Source organism: Saccostrea echinata, unplaced genomic scaffold (genome assembly GCF_033153115.1).
Source record: "Saccostrea echinata isolate AGI-Se365-2 ecotype Australia unplaced genomic scaffold, CSIRO_AGI_Sech_v1 ptg000022l, whole genome shotgun sequence".
Classification (NCBI taxonomy): domain Eukaryota; kingdom Metazoa; phylum Mollusca; class Bivalvia; order Ostreida; family Ostreidae; genus Saccostrea; species Saccostrea echinata.
Genome location: NW_026889771.1, coordinates 18,214,693 through 18,239,881, shown reverse-complemented (window position 1 = coordinate 18,239,881; position 25,189 = coordinate 18,214,693). Strand labels below are relative to the sequence as shown.

Here is a 25,189-nt window from a genome sequence, read left to right as displayed (position 1 = left end):
ATGATGAGAAATATTGAGACTCTTTTAGGTGAAATGAAACCGACTAGAAAAAAACCTAACTGTATCATTCTGAACCAAAACCGAACCAAATGAACCCTGAATCATCCCAGCCTTACAAAGTATGATGAAATTCTGTGCAGCAGTTTAAGAGGAGTTGCACTGACAAACTGTTAATCTGTATATTCAGATATGGCCAAAAATCTACGTTGAAAAGTGCCAAAATTCCAAGAAAAAATAAAGGAATCAGAATTCCCTGGCAATATGCACATCTATACACTGTGTCCTAAATATTTTTGCAAAGTATGACGGAATTCTTTGCAGCGGTTGAAGAGGAGTTGCGCTGACAAACTGTTCATCTCTTTATTCAAGATATGGCCAAAAATCGAAGTTGAAAAGTGCCAAAATTCCAAGAAAAACTAGTCTTAATTGTAAGTGTAATTCCAAGTTTGGAAACATAGCAAAATAGATGACTCGACTGCAGCTTTTTTTAAATTTATCGTTCTTTTTGTCTATTCTGTTCCATTATTTTGCAGGAATCACTTTGATAGGATGCGACTAACAACTCATTAAAGTTACAAAACAGATTTTCTGAAAAATTACTGAAAGAAACGAAATTTAAGAAATATTACTTTTTGTCTGCAACCATGGTAACAGTGACAAATCTGAAAATTTTAAAGGGTGTTCGCACAACTACCATTGGTGATTATCATTTCTATAAAGTTTCAGTAATTTTGTTCAGGTAATTTTTGAGAAACTTGCAGGATGGAATCACAAACAATTTGTAACAAAATTGGTCATGTGACATCAAATTATTCATATTTTCTGTCCTTCCTTTTCCAATTTTTTTGCCTAAATTTTTTTTGACAGGAGGCAAGGAACACTTCTTTAAAGTTTCAAAAAGATTTGATTAAAAGCAGCCAGGAAAGATGAAATTTAAACAAGAGGCCCATGGGCCACATCGCTCACCTGAGCACATTGGCTAGGCAAAAGCACGAATCAGCAAATCAGTTCAGTATTGAAAAGATTATGTAAAGGGGGGGGGGGGGGGGCTTGAATTTTAAACTACTTGATGATGCTTCCATGTCAATATAACAAATGGCTTTGATGCACTTGAGAAGATTTTAAAAAAAAAATTCCCTAAATATTATTTTGGAAAAATTTGATCCCCCATTGTGGCTCCTCCCCATCCCAGGGGTCATCATTTGAACAAACTTGAATCTACACTACCTGAGGATGCTTACATATCAAAATGACTAAACATAGCTTTTCTGTTCTTGAGAAGAAATTTTTTACTATATGATCTTATGTCAAACTTTGGATCCCCCCGGGGGTCATGATTTTCACAATCTTGAATCTACATTACCTGAGGATTCTTCCATATAAATAAGACTAAACATAGCTTTTCTGTTCTTGAGAAGAATTTTTTTCCTATATGATCTTTTGTCAAACATGGCTTTGCTGTTCTTTGAAGATTTTTTCCTATATATTTCTATGTAAAACTTTAATTGTCCATTGTGGCCCCGCCCTACCCTCGGGGGTCATGATTTGAACACACTTGAATCTACACTACCTGAGGATGTTTCCACATGAGTTTCATCTTTCCTGGCCCTGTGCTTCTTGAGAAGAAGATTTTTAAAAGATGCTATTAATTTTTCATTTATTCTTAATTATCTCCCCTTTCAAGAGGGCGTGGCCCTTTATTTGAACAACTTAAACCCCCTTCACCCAAGGATGCTTTGTGGTAAGTTTGGTTGAAATTGGCCCAGTGGTTCTGCAGAAGAAGTTGAAAATGTGAAAAGTTTACGGACAGACGGATGGACACAGACGGACTACAGATAAAATGTGATCAGAAAAGCTCACTTGAGCTTTCAGCTCAGGTGAGCTAAAAATACCACTTTTTATCAGTTTCCATGGGAACAGTTGCCATTTTGGAAATTTTGAAGAAAGATTACACATCTTTAGTTAGTGATCATTACGACAGTGGAGTTTCATCAAGATTAACAAAGCCATCTTCAAGAAATTGTGCAGACCATGTTATTGGTTGAACAATAGCAATATGTCTCCCCGACTTTGTCCGGGGTGACATAATAAGAAACAGTAGAACCACTATAAGGTCTTCCGTGAAGACGGATGACCTTAACTAGATGCGTTTCTTGTGGCTAGGGCAACAACATCAAACATTTTTGATGCAGTTGAATGTTCTCACAAATACGTATCAGCATATTAAGTTTGATAAAAATATTTTGAATGGTTTATTTGAAACATAACTATACACTAATTTAAAATAAATGAAGTTAAGGTCGAAGGATAGGTCAAGGTAAATAAGAGGCCCAAGGGCCTTAACAGTCACCTGAGTATAATACAACAATTTAGAGGATCCATAAAGTATAAAATAAACTGATAGATGAAACTTTGTTGCCCAAAAACAAAAGAAATAGGATGATCAGGATCAGTGAAATAATTAGTCTAGTATTCAGTGACAACTTATAAACTAAATTCTAATCTATCTCCCATTTATCACTATCGCAGTGCAGACAATTAACAAACTATTAGTTCTTCTGTGCCACTTTTAATCCCATATTGAGACCTCCCACATTTGCCTCTCTCATACATGTGATAAGTCAAAGACCACAAAACTGTACAGGAGCCATAAAAAAACTGGAATTTGGGTGAAAAAACTGTACACTGCCTATCAAAAAACGGTACAAAAAATGGTATAAAATATCGCTTAAATTCTTCTGAAATCCCATTGTAATCATTGTAATAAACATCGTATATTTTATACCTACGAAGATCTGGGTCAGATTCACGTATATTAAGTCATGTATATCAACTTTAGAAGTTGGCTTAATTTTTTTCAATCAAGTTATGTATGCGAAACATTAACAGTAATTAAGTACCCCTTAAAAAATAAAGCTACCTAAAGGGGTATTTGATATGGATTTATAGCAAGATAATTATCCCAATTGGCAGTTCACACCTTCGCACGAGATGGTTTGTGTACACAATTATCAGAAGGCCAAGTGTCAAACACAGGTGATGTTTTCCAGTGTCTCGCGAGCGAGAATGAGAGGAAAATGGCGGCATTTAGCGAGAAAGTCAAAATACTGTACAAATTTTCATATTCCGTGAATTTTGGTGTCCCGCTGGTACACGATGAATGGGCTCGAAAAACTGTACATTTTGAGTACAGCCAGTACATATCACATGTATGCTCTCTTGGTCTTTGAAGAACATTTAATGAGATAAGTTATTTTTGTCTCATTCTGATTTACTTATTATTTAAAAGTCTACCTGATTAAAACTGTGAAAGTACTTTTTGTATTATAGAATATCATTTCTTGCATAATTGTCTTAGTCTATTGACTTTCAAATACATTATTTACAGTGATTAATCAAAAGTGAATGTCAAAGGGAAATAACTTCTCTCAGTAAAATATAAATTAATAGAGCGCTGGCCAGGACCAGAACACTTATAATGTTCAGAAAAAAATGTTGTCGATAAAAAAATAAATCATTTGCTTCAAAAACTGAATTTTAAATTTAATATTATATATATATAAAAATTAGTCAATAATTCAGTGTCTTAAATATGTTGTGGAAAGTCATATTGTACACTTATCTGAATAAGGAATATGTTTAAGTGAATACTGAATTACACATAATACAACGTTTTCAGTTTATATCCAAAAAGGACATATTTATAAAATTCCAGTTAGCCTGTAAATCCAAATCCAGTGATCTTTTTAGCAGTATTGGCAAACATATAAGAAAACTTGATCCCCAGTTAAGGAATATGCAGTCTTCGGGTCAGGAAATCTTGGTTGAAATTTGGTACAACGATAACAAAATTGTATCTTAGGCTAGCCCCAATTATACTCTATTATTCTTATACCTGTAAAAATCTTTCTTTATGTGCTTTTATAGAGGAGGATGCATTTGTCCAATATTCATCAAACCCCCCCCCCCCCCCCCACTTTATAGTCTTGTTTCCTGCTACCCGACCTACCCTATTTTTTTGTACCCAACCCTAGAGTTTTTTTTTTAATTTTGGAAGAAAAAAATCGAGAATTTTCGGAATTTCATCGTTCCGTCACTGTAATCGGTTTCCGTGTTAACACAAAACAAGCATTTCATGAAATTCTTGTTTTAAATATGGACTTTCATAAAATACCACTTGAGTTGTGCATAAAAAGACATGAAATTTAATTTTGATAGACAATATTGACCTGTGACATGTTTAATTTATCTTGTATTAGTTCATATCCAAAAAATGTCGGAAAAAAATAAAATAGAAATATAAAATAAAATAATTTTCCTACCTACCTATCCTATTTTTTTCAGGCTGGTAGCAGGAAACAAGACTATAGGTCGGGTAGCAGGAAACAAGACTATTATTCTTTTTGGCCTATAATACTCCCTACTCTTTAAGAAATGGGCATTTATTTTGGAAGTTTTATTCCTAGCTGGCAACAATGATTGCTAACATAAATTTCTAACACATCAACTAGAATTTATGTTGAAGATATTTAAGCACCTTTAACAGTCATATACACCCCTGCGAGATGATATTCATGACTTAAAGAACTTTTATGAGTTGATCATCATTGTTCATGAATGCTCATAAAAGATTCATAACAGCTTCATAAAAGTAGTTCATGAATTTAATTCATGAACACATTCATATTGAAAAAATTTATACTTCATGAACAATGATGAACCTTCATGAAATTCAAAAATCTTCAACATTACACAGCAACACAAGTTTCATGATTATTCATGATTATTCATGACTCAATACAATTTAAATTCTATGATTCAAATTTATTGATATTGAATTTTTAAAGTACAATTTTAATTAACTGAGTGTTCTCCATTGGTAATTGCTATACATTACATGTATTACAATACTGTTCAATGTTGAAATGGAAAGACTAAATAGACTGTAGAAAAGCTTGCTGGAGCTTTTTTTTTTTTACATCATTATAGACTATCAGTTGCAAATCAGGGAATTTACGTAAATTTAAGTCTTAAAATGCAAAATAAATATACAATTGTGGTACATACACATTAACATGAATAGTATTTTCTCATGTCCATTTAAGAAATACATGAATCATCAATGTTTTCAAGTAATGATAACCATCACTCACAGTCCAGTATGTTAAAAAAAATACTATTTGATCCCTAAAACTTATAATTTATTATTTAAAAAAAGCCTCCATGCCTATTGCAACATTTTTGTTCATGGGCATAAATGGTTCTAAAATTTACAACATATATATTTATTTTTTTTTTTTATAAGGTAACATCTTAAAGTAGAAAATAAAAATTGTGAGGTTAATAAACATGTTGCTGATCATCTGAAAAGATATTATATTAGTCTTGTCTATGATGTCAGTTTCAAATTGTGTGCTTGCATGAGAAGATCCAGAACAACTTGGTTTCATAAGAATCATACTCCTGTCAATTCTCCTTCACTGATAAACATAGCTGATTCTTGTCGCTGATTCTTCTGTCTTTTGGAATATTTCAGTTCTATAGTTGTTTCTTTATTAGACCTGTAATAATTGTACGCTCTTAATGAAAGTTATATTTTAAATGAATAGCCATTGACAAAAAAAAAAAAAGCAAACAAACATTCAGCAACTATCTGCATAGTTTCAAACGTCTAGTATGCCTGTGATGACTTAAGTTTCAATTTATGTGAATAATTTTGATGTATAAATAGAAACACAATCGTTTTCCCTGAATTCAATAAGCTAGATAATTAAAAAAATATTAAGTTTAAACACTATATAAAAATATTTCCACATAATATCGGTACTTTTTGCCTACTAAGTAATCTGTGAGGACACGGATTGTGTCAAACTCTGTCAACTAACAACACTGTATATATAATTTTAAATCGTATTTTATCTCCCTCTAGGCCTCTTCTTGTTTCATTCTTGAGAAAAAAAAATGCCTTGCCAATCTCATTTTGAAATTCGAACAAACCAAACAATAAATAGTGCCATAAAAATATAATTAATTTAAGAACATTTGAAACAACAACCTTGTAGGTTGTGCACACGATATCCATCCCCCGATTTTAACATCAGTGAACATGTATAAAACAGATGAAAACTTACTCAATGACACGTTGTGAGCTGATGAATGCAGGCGGAACAGTGCTGATCTTTCTGTGGATGTTGTTTGCATGGTGTGCATTTAGAATATAACCTCCAATGCCATGTATATTGTAAATTCTGAAGTTTACAAACTTCTATCGCCCACCGAAAAAGGCCGCCATCTTTTAAGCGGGTGGCGAGGCAATTCGTATCCATAATATTTCACACCCTTTTTATTCAAAGATTTTTTTTTTAAGTTTGTAAAACGTTGGCATAAATATATTGAAAAAAGTAAAACTTTATTTAATAGTACCAGTCCACGATTAACTAGGCCTATTTATTCATCATTTTTTTCAAGATACCCCCAAACAAGAATACATCGGCGTCCAATTAATATTACGGGTATGATTTGAATCGCAACCTCAATCGTTTTATAAAACGTCGTTTGATTGGACGCTTCTGGTAGCTGATTTATAACATCATTACTGATTAGTTAAGCAGTAATGCGAGCGCCAAATTTTCAATAGATTGAAAGGAAGGAATTAAGTGCATTGCATTGTCTGAGAAGATTGTCGATAGATCTAGATTCTGTCAACATTTTTTTAATGGGGTGTTAACTATTACATTCATAGAAAGGAAGGACTGCAATACAGAAAGCATGTGGTAAGAACATAATTTTTTAATTATTTTGGTTCCAAATTTGTTGATTAACACTTGTTGCATGCATGCCAAACAAACTTGATTAAAAAAAATATAACTCGGAGAGAAATATAATTTAAGTTATTGTTAAATAAAATGAATTAATGAAATATATTTTAAAAATTTATTTAAAAAAACTTGTGTGTGTTGGTCTCAGAATTTTTTTTTTTAATTTTATAATAAAAAATGGACGGGGGGGGGGGGGGGGACATACCCCGTGTGCCCATGGTCTAGCTCAAATTGAAGAAAAAAAAGAAACTTGATTCTAAATTGAAACTAAAATCATTTTTAAATTTTCTTTACAGATTAGAACAAATTGACTTTGACTCGTCCCTGAGGATTCCTGACTGAAAAGCAAGGCCTATTGTAAAAGAGCATAAGAAAAAATTACCACATCATGATTTAAAGGATGGATTTCAATTTTGGATGAATTAGTGAGTGATCCAGCAGACACCCATAGAGAAAAATTCATTTTTGGAATGTCAAGAAGCAAAGTTGACAGGGATAACAAATGCCCCACAGGCATCTGACTTACTTGAATGTGCCAAAAGAAGAACACAAGCGTTGTTTAAGATGCTGAAACTGATCCAGGCTGTACATGTAATTGTTTAAGAGTGTGTTGGCTAAAAGCTGTATACATTTATAAATTCAGTGAATTAATACATAGCATTTAGTTCAGAATATTGTAGTCATTATTTATATATTATCAAATTTTGAATAGAATGTTTTATATGTACATGTATTTTGGGGTACTCACAGTAATTTGGCCTTCTGTCAAATTATGTAATTCAAGAATAATATTCTTAAAAAGTTCCTGAAATGTTCATGAAAGATCATAAAATTGGACACTATGATTTCATGAATTCTATAAGCAAGTTCATGAATTTTCAAGAGTAGTAAGTAGTTCATGAACAACCCACTATTCATGAATATTCTTTAACTTGGTTTTCATGAATAAAATTCATGAAATCATGAGTGTCCAATTTTAACTTCATAGGATCTTCATGAATATTTCATGAGCAGATTCAAGAATATAATTCATGAACTTTTCTTAAAAGTTCAAGAATTATTCTTGATACTCTCGCAGGGGTAATATCTTTAACTTTATAAATATGCCGAAATTACTTTGTTGTGATCACTGATGAATATCAGTTTTGATACATTTCAATGTTTTCAGTGCATTAATGCACAATCGATAAATAATGTTTTATCACAAATATAAGCAAGAATTTAATGTGCTCCTATTTTTTATTTTGACCTGTCATTGAAGAGCCATCTCCTTTTGTCTTGATTCAATAAAAAATAAATTTTAAAATATATATCTATTTGTTTAAACAAAATTCTATCTATTTGTTTAAACAAATTTCCATTAAAAATATTATTCCTAATGATGAAATACATTTTTTCACCAGGGCATTTGTTTGTAATCTTATTAACTATTTAAATTTTTTTATATTTAAAAATTAGCTTATCTTTGGAAACCTTATTGCAATCTTTGTTGATCAATAACTGCTCAGGTATTTGATTTTTTTTGAAAATTTCTCTTGGAATTAAAAAATATTCTCTTGGTAAATTCTAGCTTTTCTACTCTAAAATGCTTCAGACAAATGCATGGCAGCTAGAGTATTCTTTATGAGACTGATATTTAATGAAAGAGAATCATGGATGGAATATCTTAAAACAGGGATGTTGTACAAATGATCGATACATGCATGAATGAATGACAAGGGAGTCAGATCCTTAGAAAATGAAGTACTGTGTCAATGAGGGATGGAATGTAATTCCTGAGGGTCCTTGGGCCCTATATACTTGTAAACTACAGGTCATATGATGTATTGATAGGTGAAAATAAACATTGAGTTTGAGAAATACAAATCCATCTTTCACCCAGGCTTCATAGTGTTTTAATGATGTACATGCAACCAAACTATTCACAAACTCCCCATTTAAAGACTTTGTATGTATGATCTCCTTCCTATTCCTACAAGTGTTAATATTACATAAACACTTAGTTCTTATGCAGTTTTTTTGGGGGGGGGGGGGGGCCACAATGTTTTTGGGAAAAAAAATATAAAAATATAAAAAGGGGGGAAAAGGCAAACAGTCTTGGAATTAAAATTCCTGTGCTTTATTTGTGGAAAAAGTCTATTTTAAAGAAAAGGGGATGCCACTTTGGTAATGTATGGCTTGACATGGAAAGATGCTATTAAGAATAATAAAAAAATTAAATAGTTAATAAGATTACAAACAAATGCCCTGGTGAAAAAATGTATTTCATCATTAGGAATAATATTTTTAATGGAAATTTGTTTAAACAAATAGATAGAATTTTGTTTAAACAAATAGATATATATTTTAAAATTTATTTTTTATTGAATCAAGACAAAAGGAGATGGCTCTTCAACGACAGGTCAAAATAAAAAATAGGAGCACATTAAATTCTTGCTTATATTTGTGATAAAACATTATTTATCGATTGTGCATTAATGCACTGAAAACATTGAAATGTATCAAAACTGATATTCATCAGTGATCACAACAAAGTAATTTCGGCATATTTATAAAGTTAAAGATATTGTATATGACTGTTAAAGGTGCTTAAATATCTTCAACATAAATTCTAGTTGATGTGTTAGAAATTTATGTTAGCAATCATTGTTGCCAGCTAGGAATAAAACTTCCAAAATAAATGCCCATTTCTTAAAGAGTAGGGAGTATTATAGGCCAAAAAGAATAATAGTCTTGTTTCCTGCTACCCAACCTATAGTCTTGTTTCCTGCTACCAGCCTGAAAAAAATAGGATAGGTAGGTAGGAAAATTATTTTATTTTATATTTCTATTTTATTTTTTTCCGACATTTTTTGGATATGAACTAATACAAGATAAATTAAACATGTCACAGGTCAATATTGTCTATCAAAATTAAATTTCATGTCTTTTTATGCACAACTCAAGTGGTATTTTATGAAAGTCCATATTTAAAACAAGAATTTCATGAAATGCTTGTTTTGTGTTAACACGGAAACTGATTACAGTGACGGAACGATGAAATTCCGAAAATTCTCGATTTTTTTCTTCCAAAATTAAAAAAAAAACTCTAGGGTTGGGTACAAAAAAATAGGGTAGGTCGGGTAGCAGGAAACAAGACTATAAAGTGGGGGGGGGGGGGGGTTGATGAATATTGGACAAATGCATCCTCCTCTATAAAAGCACATAAAGAAAGATTTTTACAGGTATAAGAATAATAGAGTATAATTGGGGCTAGCCTAAGATACAATTTTGTTATCGTTGTACCAAATTTCAACCAAGATTTCCTGACCCGAAGACTGCATATTCCTTAACTGGGGATCAAGTTTTCTTATATGTTTGCCAATACTGCTAAAAAGATCACTGGATTTGGATTTACAGGCTAACTGGAATTTTATAAATATGTCCTTTTTGGATATAAACTGAAAACGTTGTATTATGTGTAATTCAGTATTCACTTAAACATATTCCTTATTCAGATAAGTGTACAATATGACTTTCCACAACATATTTAAGACACTGAATTATTGACTAATTTTTATATATATATATAATATTAAATTTAAAATTCAGTTTTTGAAGCAAATGATTTATTTTTTTATCGACAACATATTTTTCTGAACATTATAAGTTAAAAAAAAAACTCAAGAATCATTGTCTTTGTATATTTATGAAAATTTTGTTACCATGGCAACGTCAAATATAAGAATTTTTAGGAAAAAACTTTATCAATTCAAAAAACACAATATTTGCTTCATATCTGCCAAATTTCATGCAAATTGTTGTCAAAATTTTAAGATATTTGCATTCAAGTAAGCCAATGTGACAATTTTGTCAATATTCCAAAACAACTCAGTACTGAGGCTACCATTCACTTAAAACAAGTCAGCACACAAAGGGTTAATTAAAAAAATATCATAGTAGTTAAAAATGAGATTTTTTTCTCCAATTTACGTATTGACATAATGCACATTTATACTGTACAATGTACATTTAATTTTTTCATGATCAATTATAAAGATTGATAATTTCGATGGTGATCAGGATAAATTAAAACGTGCATGTAAATTGAAATAATAAATATTTAAAAATAATTAAATTAAAGCACGTACATGTTCTTATACTGTATCTTGAGATAATAAATTTCTATAATTTATCGGAGACCATTTTTTTTAGTGACAATTGTTATGACCATTATTTTTTTTTTTCTCTATCATGAATTAAAGTACTTATTGTCTGATAAATTTACACAATGTATATTTATATATTAATGGATTTTAAAAATATAAAGAAAATAAATATGTAACTATACATGTAACATGCTACCTGGATAATAAAAATATATAATGTATTAATAGATTTTAGAAATAAAAAGTAATGAAAATAGATGTGTAAATATTGGATGATGTCTGGAGAATTAAAATATATAAATGTAAAATCATGTTTAAAAATCATATTAATAATATTTTTACATTGTACATTCACCCGCTTTGCTTGTACAATGTTTAGATTACAAACTGGCATGTTGACTGGTCAATGCGCTGATGGTCAACACATTTTATCACTTATCCTGATTGACAGACCTGTTCGGCATGTTGATTGGTTGACGCACTGATGAGTTAATCGCTAATCCTGATTGACAGCTCTGTTACGCAACACCGAACGCGCGTTCGCTTTCTGGGACTGCTACTGAATTTGGGGTTCGCTTTCAGCGTTCACTCTGGGTCCGCTCTGGGTTCGCTGCGGGTTCGCTACGGGTGCGCTTGGGGTCAGCACTAGCGGACCCAAGCAAACCCGAAGCGAACCCAGAGAGCGAACCCGGGGTGCGCTCTGGGTTCGCTTTCTGTTAGGTTGTGTCTGGTCGGTACTGTATGTGTCCAATGCATGGTTAACTCACCCCAAGTCCTCTTCAGCCCCTCCATAGGGTCATGATTTGAACAACCTTGAATTTACACTAATTGAGGATACTTCCACATTTCTTGGACTAATCATGGCTTCAGAAGATTTTTTATAATTTTTCCCTATATATTTCTATGTAAAACGGCCCAACCCTACCCCTGGGGGTCATGATTTGAACAAATTTGAATCTTCAGTACCTGAGGATGCTTCCATATCAATATGGCGATCAATGGCATCATGGCTTTGCTATTCTTAAAAGAATTTTAAAGATATTTCCTATATATTCCTATGTATAACTTTGATCCCCATGTTGTAGCCCCAACCAACCTCAGGGGTCATAATTGTAATAACTTGAATCTGCATTACCTAAGGATGCTTCTGTACTAATATCATGGCTTTGCTCTTCTTGAGAAGAAGATTTTTACAGATATTTTCTATATATTCCTATGTATAACTTTGATCCCCTGATGTGGTCCCACCCTAATTTCAGGGGTCACGCTTTGATCAAACTTGAATCTACACTATCTAAGGATGCTTCTGTCCTAATATGACTTCACATGTGCATTCACTGTGACAAGACCTTTCCTTGGGTATAAAGATTTTTGACTTATTGACCCTGACCTTAAAGTTTGACCCATTTTTAAAAAAACTTTAACCATGGTCATAACTTTTATTAATACTAGGGGTTTCATAGTTTACAGGTGTATTTCTTGTGACAAGACCTACCTTTGGAATTGAAAATTTTGACCTTGACCTTGGATTTCGACCTACTTTTGAAAAACTTTAATCTTGGCTATAACTTTTGAACAGTTGGTGCTACAGCTTTTATATTTCATATGTGTATTTCTGGTGACAAGACTTTCACCTGGGTACCATTAATTTTGACCCTTTGACCTTGACCTTGGAGTTTGACCCATTTTTTAAACAAGAGGCCCATGGGCCACAACACTCACCTGAGTAACTTTGGCCTTGCTGTTTTTCACCTAATTTCCCCAGCTGTAGTACTCATTCACTGTGGCCAAGCCCTACCCCTGGGGGTACATTACCCTAGGATACTTCCACTTAAGTTTCAGTCTTTCTGGCCCAGTGGTTCTTGAGAAGAAGATTTTTAAAGCTTTTCACTACATATTTCAATGTAAAACTTATTGTGGCCCCGCCCTACCCCAGGGTCAGGATTGGCCAAGCAAATAGACAACTTGGCCAATAATATTTACGTGTGAATTTTGCCAAAATTCATTCATTATACATGTATATTAAAAAAAAAATGAATCCTAAATCATTTATGTATCTAAAGTTTGCATATCTAACCAGAAAAATAAGGTCTATAGAATGTTTACATTTACAGAGCATGGGCTTAACATATATTATCCCTGAATTAACAAAGATTTCTCAAAAAATGCAAAAAAAAATGGGTGAAATTCAAAATAAATGTTCCCCTTAACCCACAGATAAAATTGGTTCAGCAGTTTATGAGGAAAAGCTGAAAATTCAAAATCTTAAGTACAACCTTTGTTGAACAATGCAGAACAAAAAAAAAAGCAAAAACAAACAAACAATAGTTATGTTTTTGAGGAAAAGCTGAAAATTCAAAATCTTAAGTACAACCTTTGTTGAACAATGCAGAACAAAAATAAACCAAAACAAAACAAACAATAGTTATAGCTTCTAAGCAATGGGTCACTTGAGTGACTCAGTTGATCTTAAAATATGTAAATTGTTACATTCATTATGAACATATACTGTACCTTATTTTTAAGGCAGCTGTTGGGTCCAATGACATTTTCAAAGATGTGTTTGCCCACATGGGCATCAACAGCACTAAGTGGGTCGTCCAACAAGTATATTTCATTGTTCTGGTAAACTGCTCGAGCCAAACTCACTCTTTGCTTTTGTCCACCACTCAGATTAATTCCCTGTAAGGAAAATGCATAGTATTTAATTCTTAGGATATCAAAATAGTTTTCATTCAGACAATGATATTTTTTTATACTTTGATCAAAACTTTTGTATCACATGCCCCCCTCGGTTCCTAGGGCAATGTTTGACCTACTTTTCAAAATACAGTACGGGCAACGCGGTTTGGTCATTTACCGCACGTCGCGGCGGTGTTGATCTCATCGTGGTTTGGCCAGGTAAATCAAGTAACACCGCTCATCCCCGCGGTTAGATTAATTCCCCGTCATGGTGCAAAGTCTAGATTTCTGAGCGAGGATAGTATTGTAAACAAATGCGAGTTATCTCCCCCAATGGAAAATTCTGGAAAAATTATCAGCGTTAAAAAATCAATAAAATTATGTCTCTATTAAGGAAAGAATACTTGTATGAATATTTTTTTTCATGAAGAAGATATTACAATTTTACTTTACGTTATTAAAACATACATTTATCAAATTGAGTATAATATTTATTTAAAAATACATATAAAAATATATTTAATAAATATTTTAATATACCTGCTTATCAAAATTTCAACAAAGGTTTGATAGCGATATTCTGTCGATATATATATAATATATTATTTAAACATCGCTGATACAAACTTTTTAATTACAAGAAAACTTTACAGGGCCTGGATATCGAATATCTGAAACATAATCCTCCATCGTGTTCATGTTCTTCTTCACCCTATAACTATAGTCCTGCTGGACACGTTATTACTGGTGACGTAAATATAGTTAATAATGAGGATCTTAGATCACTAATTTTAAAAGGTCCTAAATTTAGGGAACCCAGATCCTTCAACTGGCGTAAGAATTTCATAAATATTATGGATTCTGTAGAGGACTACGCCAGGTGATGGGCCAGACATGAAAAAGAAGACCTTGACACTTTGTCAGAATGGATTAAATGTATCAGATGTATGTTAAAATTGCGCATTAAAAGATTGAGAGGCAATATGGGTACATACCTCTAATTATTTTTAGAATCGGTAGGGGAAGAAAGTAGTGCAGAAAAAATTACAAGTTCCTTAATTTGCAGACCTGAATAAAAAAAACTGTGATAATGTATTAAACTGAGTCTCATACTTAATGATAAGGAGTATGTTCCCTTGCAAAAAAGCTTGGCAGATGTAATTTATCAATAAGATCAGCAGAATTATTTTATGTATTATAACACCAGTGAGAAGTCTGGAATTCCCCTACTTTCACTTTCATTTTCAGAGGTTAACGCAGACAGACGCATTTTGCCGGAAAACGAATCTGACATGCCACCTCGAGATTTTAACCAAGGAAAGACAACTTGATTTGCTTTGATTTGAGGGGTCACTCACTGCTGAACGAAAATTAGGGACATTGCTATGTGAAGAAACGTTAACATTGCCGCCTATGGGAAAACAATTAGTGGACTGTACCCATATGAAAACCATCTATCCTTCTGTATTCAATAATCCAGAAGTGAAAAAAGAATTAGATAGATTACATGATCAGTACGTACTGGTCCCTGCTGACAAAGCAAGTAACAACATTGTCTTTGTTTGTAAGGCTCATTATATTAAATGTATTTTAGAAGAACTTGGATTTAATTCTACAAGTGGTAATCCAACTTATACTCATAGTTCCCTTTCTAAGGAAGAAATTCTTCAAAATCATATGTCAGTTTTGAATATTTTTAATATTCCAAACAACCAAAATGAATTCGAATTACCATATTTATATTGGATTCCGAAACTTCATAAAAATCCTTACAAACAAAGATACATAGCGGGTTCCAGTAATTGTTCAACCAAGCCTCTATCTTTACTCCTCACTAAGATATTAACAGTGGTGAAGGAGAAACTTCAAGAGTACTGTGCAACAATATATTCGAGAAGTGGTGTAAATCAGATGTGGATACTTAAAAATTCCAAGGAACTTTTGGAAAATTTGAAATCACAAGATTTTACCAAAATCAACAGCGTAAAAACTTACGACTTTTCAACTTTATACACAACCATTCCCCACGATAAATTAAAGTCCAGGCTTTTTGATATCAGTGACAGCTGCTTTTTCAATAAAAATGGAACTCGTAAATATACTTACCTTGTCATTGGTCATTTGCAAAATTATTTTGTTAAAAAACATTCTGATTGTACACACAAGTACTCTGAAGTTGACATTAAAAAGATGCTTGAGTTTCTGATTGACAATATCTATGTGGTTTTTGGAGACCAGGTCTTCCAACAATCTATTGGAATTCCTATGGGTACCAATTGCGCCCCGTTATTAGCAGACCTTTTTTTGTATTCATATGAAGCAGAATTTGTCCAAAATCTTGTACGTGAAAAGAAGAAAACACTTGCTGTGGCGTTCAACTCGACATTTAGATATATCGACGACGTATTGTCAATTAACAATGGCTATTTTCATTCTTATGTCGATACGATATATCCTGGTGAACTTGAGATAAAAGATACCACAGAGTCTGACACATCTGTTTCATATCTGGATATTTTACTTGAAGAAGACGTTAATGGTAATCTAAGAACCAAGCTTTATGATAAACGTGATGACTTTAACTTTTCAATTGTCAACTTCCCTTACTTATGCAGCAATATACCTTCATCACCTGCATACAGGGTATATATCTCTCAGTTGATTCGATACGCAAGAGCATGCTCTACGTATGTACAATTTCTAAAACGAGGTAAATTATTGACAAATAAGTTGATGAAACAAGAATATCAGCTGTCTCCTTTAAAGTCATCATTTCGTAAGTTCTATGGTCGATACAATGACCTTGTCAGCAAATACAATTTATCATTGAGTCAAATGCTGACTGATGTTTTTCATACTAATTGTTAGGCCATTATTTACACACTGAATTGTCGACGGATTTTTCCGTTATTTCCCGATCATGACAAGAAGCACACGGCGGGTGTGACCGGTCGGCAGGGGATGCTCATTCCTCCATGGCACCTGATCCCACCTCTGATGTTTGGAGGTCTGTGTTTGCTCTGCTCCTATTTTGTATTGTATAATGGACTTTTGAGCTTGAATACTGTTCGTTATCTCCATATATTTCATACATTCATTAATGTCATACTACTATGATGTCAATATCAATGTTATAAAAACTTATGGAAATAAATATTGAGAGAGAGAGAGAGAATTGCTTTTTCTATATGAATAATATCAAAATATAAAATTGACAGATAATCATTTCAATTATTACAAAAAATTCATGAATGTATTATGAGACAGAAAGTATTATGTAAAAATGGTACTGAGTATGTGTGATTTGCACTCTCAAGCTGGTTTTGACAAAATTAACATGCGTAAGTTTGATTAACCACATCACCGCATTTTTTTTTTTGTCTACTAGAATTCATTTTTTTTATACTGGAAAGCTAACAAGAGGCCCATGGGCCACATCGCTCACCTGAGCGCATTGGCAAGGCAAAAGCACAAATCAGTTCAGTATTGAAAAGATTACGGGGGGTTTGGGGGGCGCCTTGAATTTATCAACTACCTGATGATGCTTCCATGTCAATATATAATTTGTTTTAACGAATGGCTTTGTTGTACTTGAGAAGATTTTTTAAAAAAATTCCCATATATTCCTCTGTAAAAATTTGATCCCCCATTGTGGCTCCTCCCTATCCCAGAGGTCATCATTTGAACAAACTTGAATCTACACTACCTGGGGATGCTTCCATATCAATATGACTAAACATAGCTTTTCTGTTCTTGAGAAGATTTTTTTTTCTATATGTTCCTATGTAAAACTTTCGATCCCCTTATTGGGCCCCACCCTACCCTCGGGGGGTCATCATTTGAACAAAATTGAATTTACACTACCTGAGGATGCTTCCATATCAAAATGACTAAACATGATTTTCAGTTCTTGAGAAGAAGATATTTTCCTGTATGTTCCTATGTAAAATTTTCGATCCCCCATTATGGCCCATCCCTATCCCCTGGGGTCATCATTTTAACAAACTTGAAGAATCTACACTACCTGAGGATGCTTCCATATCAAAATGACTAATCATGGCTTTGCAGTTCTTCATCAGAACATATCTACCTATATATTTCTATTTCAGACTTTTATCCTCCATTGTGGCCCCACCCTACCCCAGTGGGTCATGATTTGAACAAACTTGAATCTACACTACCTGAGGATACTTCCACATAAATATGATCAATCAGGGCTTTGCTGTTCCTGAGAAGAAGATATTTAAAGATTTTTCCTATATATTTCTATGTAAAACTTTGATCCTCCATTGTGGACTTTGCTGTTATTGAGAAGAAGATTTTTAAAGATTTTTCCTATATATTTCTATGTAAAACTTTGATCCTCCATTGTGACCCCGTCCTACCCCCAGGGGTCATGATTTGGACAAACTTGAATCTACATTACCTGAGGATGCTGCCATATAAATATGACCAATTAGGGCTTTGCTGTTATTGAGAAGAAGATTTTTAAAGGTTTTTCCTATATATTTCTATTTAAATTTTTGATCCTCCATTGTGGCCCCGCCCTACCCCCGGGGGTCATGATTTGGACAAATTTGAATTTACACTACCTGAGGATGCTTCCATATAAATATGACTCATCATGGCTTTGCTGTTATTGAGAAGAAGATTTTTAAAGATTTTTCCTATATATTTCTATGTAAAACTTTGATCCTCCATTGTGGCCCATCCCTATCCCCTTGAGAAGAAGTCGAAAATGTGAAAAGTTTACAGACGGACAGACAGACAGACAGACGGACTACAGACAAAATGTGATCAGAAAAGCTCACTTGAGCCTTCGGCTCAGGTGAGCTAATAAAAAACTCTATAGACACCGATTAGATTACAAAGAAAAGAAAAGAGAAAATAAAACAGAGCTTTGTTATAAAAAAAATAAATAATAATTAAAGTTGATTAATTTTCTTACTGACTTTCGGAGATATAAATTTACTGTATAAACATCGTTCGATTGATCGTTCAACACTGTTCAATAAAGACCGATCTAGTGTGACTAATTATTATCAATTAAGTTCGATTTCATTTCCATAGTAGGCCATCAGAAATGTATTATAATGGGTAACGTGTTAACATTAAACTCATAATTAAAATGTTAAAAGAAATCTATAGAAACCGACAATTTTTCTGATACTACACTGAACATTCATCAGTCTTACACAAGTGATTGAACTGAGAGGACTTATTTCTGTGTTTTTGACTATAAACTGTGGATCATGGCTAGGTGACTTAAGCGTGTGGACACTCATTTTATTGTGCTGTATTTGTGTGACGATGAACTGCAAGTGAGAAATCGTGTGTCCTTCAAGTGTGATAGAGACTCTACAATTAGTGTTGGACTTGAGTATGATGTACAGTGGGGTAAACCAAAAGAAGTGGACAGGGCTGTTGTGTTGTTTTCTGGGACTGAACAGCAGATGCGGGAGAAAATTAAGGATTTGTTGGTACCTCTACCAATCCAGTTGCAGCATCCTCAACCCCCCCCCCCCCCCATCCAGATCAACTTCCCAACCAAGACTGCCATCCCAACCCAGTTCACCACCATCTCCACGATCCCCAACCCCACCCAGATCACCTTCGTCAGCCCCTTCTCCAAAACGCAGGAAGACAACCGCTAATCTAGTAAGTACAAGTTCTATATTCACATTTATTAATCAAAATTGCATGTTCCATTAAACGAAATCAATGAAATACAATATATTTCTTATAGTAGAAAACATTAATTTGTTAAAATTCACAATAGAATGTCACATCGTCACACAATCATTTCATAGTTGTACAACTGTATCAAGACAATGATATGCTGTTAGCTTATAATGATTAAATCTTTAAAAAATAGTCTTAATCACGCTAATTGTCCAAGTTTGGCAGACTGTTTTAATGTTGAGATTCACAGTAAATACACAAACACTGCTGATGAATATTTTACACCCACTGTTTTAACAACTCTGAAGCCCTCGCACGAACTTCTACGTCGGAATTCAGCTTGTCCTTGAAGTACGCAATACTTTTTCCTCTCGATTTTTTGGGAAACAGTTTCTTTGGCACCAGTAGCACTTCCTCTCATGAATCACACACGCTGGCACAACTTTAAACACATGGTCAATGTATGTACAACATTTTTCCACCGACATCTGTGTCCTCCAGAATCTTCTAATGCACTCCTCTAACTTGCTTTGGTCCTAGGGGTCTTGCGGGCAACACACCTTTTGAGCTCATTCCAAACCATTTTGATCGGGTTTAGATCGAGGCTTTCTGTAGAAAATATATTTTTTAATTAGAATGCGTATAACACTTCCATGTATATTAATAAAAATAATTATGCAATACGTAAGCACCTAAAGAAAGAAAACAGAAAATTGATTTTTAATAAAAAATGATAAAAAGATATTATTTTTTAAGTCTTATTGTTAATCACCGTCAATAATTTAAATACAATTACCTGCAGGCCATTCACTCCACCAGTTGATGTTGTTTTCCATGAAACTCTTGGATAATTTTGAGGTGTGTTTGGGGTCATTATCTTGTTGAAACCGGTGTCCAGTATCGCCAAATTTAGACTTAACGAACGACATCAGGGTATCCCTCAGAATATGCTTGGTATAAAAGGTTGAGTCCATGATCCCCTCAAAAAGTCTGATTTTTGATGCACCCTTCTTGCTGATGGTGCCCAAACGTGAATCTTTAGAGGGTGTTTCGGCTTTGACAAGATTGTAGCACAAGAGTCTTTTAATCGGTAGCTGCACGATTTATTCTGATTCAACTGAACCGAGCACTCATCAGAAAAAATCACATCGTCGAATTGTTCATTTGTTTCAATAAGCGTTCGCAAAACAGAACTCTTTTTTCCTTGTTGGCATCTCTAACCATCTGTCCATAGCGTGGTGTGGAATGCGTGAATCCACTTGCTTCAATGGCCCACTTTGTTGTGGTTAGTCCAAAATTGGCACCGTCTTCTGTAAGTTTTTTATGTATTTCCCGGCTAGACAGAGAACAGTCCTTCAATAGCTGATCTCTAATAATTTCTGTGTCCCTCTGGCTCATGCTTGTTGAAACTGCAGGTTTTCAGGGTCACATACATCACCAAATAATCCAATTTGGTATTTGTGTATCCAGTAGGAAACCGAGTTCCTGCATGCATACAATGTGTCCCAAATCCTTCAACTTTCTTATTATCCTCGCCACTGAAAATCCATCTTTGTGCATCCAGATGATATCTAATTTTACACTGTGATTAATATGACCCATTGCTTACACGTAAATGTTAAAACTAAATTGTTTCTGTACAACTGTCACCCGGCCAGCTGATTAAAATTACGTAAAAAATGTGTACGGGTATCTATCAACTGTCTTACATGTACATGTACCATGGATCAAATATCCATGTTAAGAATAAATAACACAAACTTTTTTTTTTCCGAAACCAGCAATATTTCTCATAGAATTATATTAAAAGGGGTAACCTGAATAATGTTCGCCAGGTAAAGTGGCAGAAATTTTTAAGATTCTGACACAATGTTAAAAATACATGCACAGTTTTGTATATAATTACATTGAAAATGAAACATAGTTGCATATCTAATTTTTTTGTCTTATAAATCCTGTGTGTTTCTTTTAGATTCTTATCATTAAAATAAACTGCATCCTAAACACAATTTTATAAAAATTGAATCAGTCAGTAATTATAATTTTTAAATCAATTACGAGAAGATCTAGGGCTAATCAACCCCAAGGTAGCCGTAACGCATGGTTGAGTTATTACACAGAAAAATAATATACACATTCTATGGCTATTACCAAGATTTTTGGGAGCCGGTTCTAATTGGTTTGAATAAACTGAAATTTATATATACAGTCAATGTGGCGGATCCAGGAAATGATTTTTGAATTAAGGTCAATTAAACAATGTTTAAGCTGTTTCTTGGTATTAAGTTAAATTATTTTTAGGTGTTTTTAGATTTTAAGATATGTCCAGTCGTCAAGTTATTCAAAACGTTTAGAAAAAAGAAACACAGGTAAAAATTACACTAATATAATTGCGTTCTGTTTTAAAACAATGCCGTAAATGTGTACTACAATGATTATTTAATTAACAGCCCTCTATACACTGCACACTAAAGAGTTCTGATTTTGTGGTATTTTTATGCAGATAGAGTGATCTGCCCTTAAAGTACATTGGAATATAAGTTTATTACATAATTTGTGATAAAATCAAGCATTCATAACACTTTAATAGGCCAAGAGGAATAGATAGAACACTTCATTTGCAGGTATTTTGTCCACTGAAGTAAACAACAGTAAATTCCGTTCATCAGTACTTCATTGTCTTTGTACATTTTTCCTGCGGGTAAATGCAAGGCACCCTATGTTGAAAATGTGATAGATAAGCTCAATATTTACACCTTTACACACCATAATTTTCTCAGTGTCCAAAAAATATTTTCTTCTAGTGTATAGGGGATCCTTAAATGATCTGTTTGTCCTAACTAATCAGAATCTTAATTTCTACCATCTTAACTGTGTTTAAACACCATGTTTAAAACCTTTGTATTATGTGCGTTCAAGCGGAAAGAGATTAACTTTCAAAGTTTACTGTATATTTCACTCGGAGTTCAGAGAACTTTTTGTTAAAATGAAAAAAAGTCATCGAGCATGCGAGGGGGGGGGGATAAAAAAAAACAAGAATTTGCTATAACAAGTCTCGAAATAAATAGTTAAGCACTGCATGGTCAATAGAAATACACAAAAGCAAACATTAATATAGAAACTGTATTAATTTTTTTTCATTGTTTTAAAATTTTTTTTTCCATTTCAGACAAGATCTGGAAAGCTGAAGGCTTCGCTCATCGCAGATGGCTCGCCACCAGCCGAAGATTCAGCTACATCTATCCCCAAGACACCTGTCTGAAAAAGACCTGCACCTGAAACACAGAATTCAGAGTCAGCCCAGTTAGAGTCACTCACTCCAATCCCAACGCCAGCATCAACAACCCCAGTTGTGCGTTTCCGCCCTTACTGGACTTCGACAAATGAAGATGATTTGGTGAAGGCGCTAATGAGAGAAGTCAAGGAAATGCGACAGACTCTGGATGTTATCAACAAAAAACTTGATGCATCAAATAGGAGGGGAACAGCGTCAGATTTACAATTAAAGACAGTGCTTGCTAATACAAACATTCTTATCGATGTGGTCAGGAAAATCCCAGCCGCAAGTGGAGTTGAGTTCCTGCAAACCAGTGATCCTATTGCTGATACGATGAGTGACAGTAGTCCTGGAGATGTGTACCAAGGTGTTCCCGAAGAATATCAACTTCCAGATACCATCCTCAGAGACATGATTAAGGAATCAAGGAACGCAGGAAATTTCGCAGTTAATCTCACAAGGAAGATCTTCCCCGAACTGTATGGTGAGGGCAACCTGCGAATGGAGTACAACTGGTATGGTGGTGGAAAACTCTCCAAAAAGAACTGGATCCAGCAAGAAAGCAAGTGGTGAGGTGCTATGTGTGTTACTTCTTCCCAGAATTCAAACACGAGGATTCCTGGAGGGAGAGGATCGTCTCCAAAATAAACGAGTCACTGAGGTGAAATGACAAAAGACTAAAGAAGGATAGTGTCAATCTTGTGATGCCCTCTGTGCCAGAAAGTGACCTTGGTTGCTCCGATGACGTCTTCACCTTTAATGACTAATTTTTTTAAAATTTTTTATCTCCGATTCATTGTTGTGACCCACATGTTGTAAACTCAGGGATTTATACTTTCGAAAGAACGATTGGAAAAGACAGTAACAGAGTAATATAATTCATTATTTGATGAAGAAAAAATGTAGTTAATACATGTAAAAACACTATTCCAGAGAATATCAATACATGTATAAATGTAATTTGTTTGCTTAATTCTTTGGAGTGTATTTATCATTTCATTTATTAATAAAATAATTATAAAAGATTGCACTTTTAGTCTATATCAAAGGTTGTGATACTGAATGATAGCATGATATTTTATTGTAAAATAAATACAACTAGCAGGATATTTTATTGAAAAATAAATATAACAATCACTGAAATTTATAATTTAATGAGAATATTTACGAGGAAGTACACTAACAAAAGCCATTCAACGGACAATGTGTGGCACTTGGTCCAGTCTGTGTATTTTAAAACTCATACATGCTAGCAGAAGTTAAAGCAGACAGGAAGTGTTATGCAATGATTATCTTTTTACCTGAACACATTACAAATAATTGATTCCATTGCATACTAGACAGATCCAGCTACATGTATTTCAGAAAAAGGAGGTCCTATCAGTGGATTAAAAATTAAAATTTGATTTTTAAAAAATGAACAAGTGTACGTATTAGTTCAATACTAGGTGTTGTTAAATCATTCTTACTTGATAAATAACAATATTAGCATAAATTTTTAAACATTCGAAAAACTAAACAGATGTCCCGAAGAATGGGGATAGGCAGTACAAACCCCCGGAATCCCTCTAGTTTATTAATAGATCCACCAGTAACACCCTAAAATTAATGATTGCATGACTCGATCCATGCGCGACAGAACAGGTGTTACTTCACAACCCTTGTTAATGAAAGAATTTTAAGAAAAATTAGAAGAAATGTATGAAAATGTTGATTAAGATATCTTACTCTACATATTTACGACAAACTTACATACTCGGCAATTTCACGATGAACGTTTCAACATATAAGGGAAATCTGCAATGCAGCTTTCGAGTTGTTAAATTTAATTCAAAATGCTGATAATCATTCTTATTATACAAAAATTAAACCTAGTATCCATTAAACTCATAATGAAACTATACTTTTTGAAATATAAATAATTGTATATATGTACTCTCTTATTAAAAAAAAAATCTACACTTCATATATTATTAATTGATAATAAAAATACAAATTTGTTTAGTCACATAAAAGGCATTATTCTTCAATCAAAGAAAAACAATTCTTTACCGAAACAAAATAATTTTCCTGACGTTAAAAAACATTCCTAGAGACCCCCCCCAAAAAAAAACGATCAGTGATTGCAAATATATGTGCGTACAGGTAAAATATCAGAGCTGATGAAGAACGGTAGTTCACACCGCCGCGGTAAAGATGGTCTGTTACCTGCACCGCGACGAAAAACCGCGATGGTGTATCGCGGAAAGGATTAATACACCGCCGAGAGGGCGTGGTTAAATGACAAAACCGCGTTGCCTGTACTGTAGTTCATTTTGCCAATAAGCTGCGTATTCTCTGACCTTTGAGAGGAAGCCTGTTCTAATTATCATGTGCACTGTTTATCATTAGACATTTTGAAAAATACCAGCATTTTAGTCCACATAACTTTAATCTTTTACCCTCTTTTTCAAGAATACTCCAAATCAGGGTTCTCCAAGGTTGCCCCAACAGTTATGAATTTACGTACATCTTGGTTAAATTAGCTGTACAATGGTCAGAGTTTTATACACTGTTGATCTCCACAGTTTAATAAATTGAGT

The 25,189-nt window shown here is 33.5% G+C and overlaps 1 protein-coding gene and 1 pseudogene across 4 annotated transcripts in view; one reads left to right on the top strand and one right to left on the bottom strand.

Moving 5' to 3' along the window:
- The window catches only part of LOC133190567 (multidrug resistance-associated protein 1-like), a 962,792-nt gene that overhangs the window by 552,765 nt on the left and 384,838 nt on the right, over positions 1-25,189 (bottom strand). For all 4 annotated transcript variants that reach the window (XM_061326266.1, XM_061326267.1, XM_061326268.1 and 1 more), the window contains one exon: positions 13,481-13,648. In XM_061326266.1, coding sequence (XP_061182250.1) covers positions 13,481-13,648 — 168 coding nt within the window. The remainder of the gene's footprint in view (positions 1-13,480; positions 13,649-25,189) is intronic.
- LOC133190603 (uncharacterized) lies at positions 16,932-23,374 on the top strand (annotated as a pseudogene).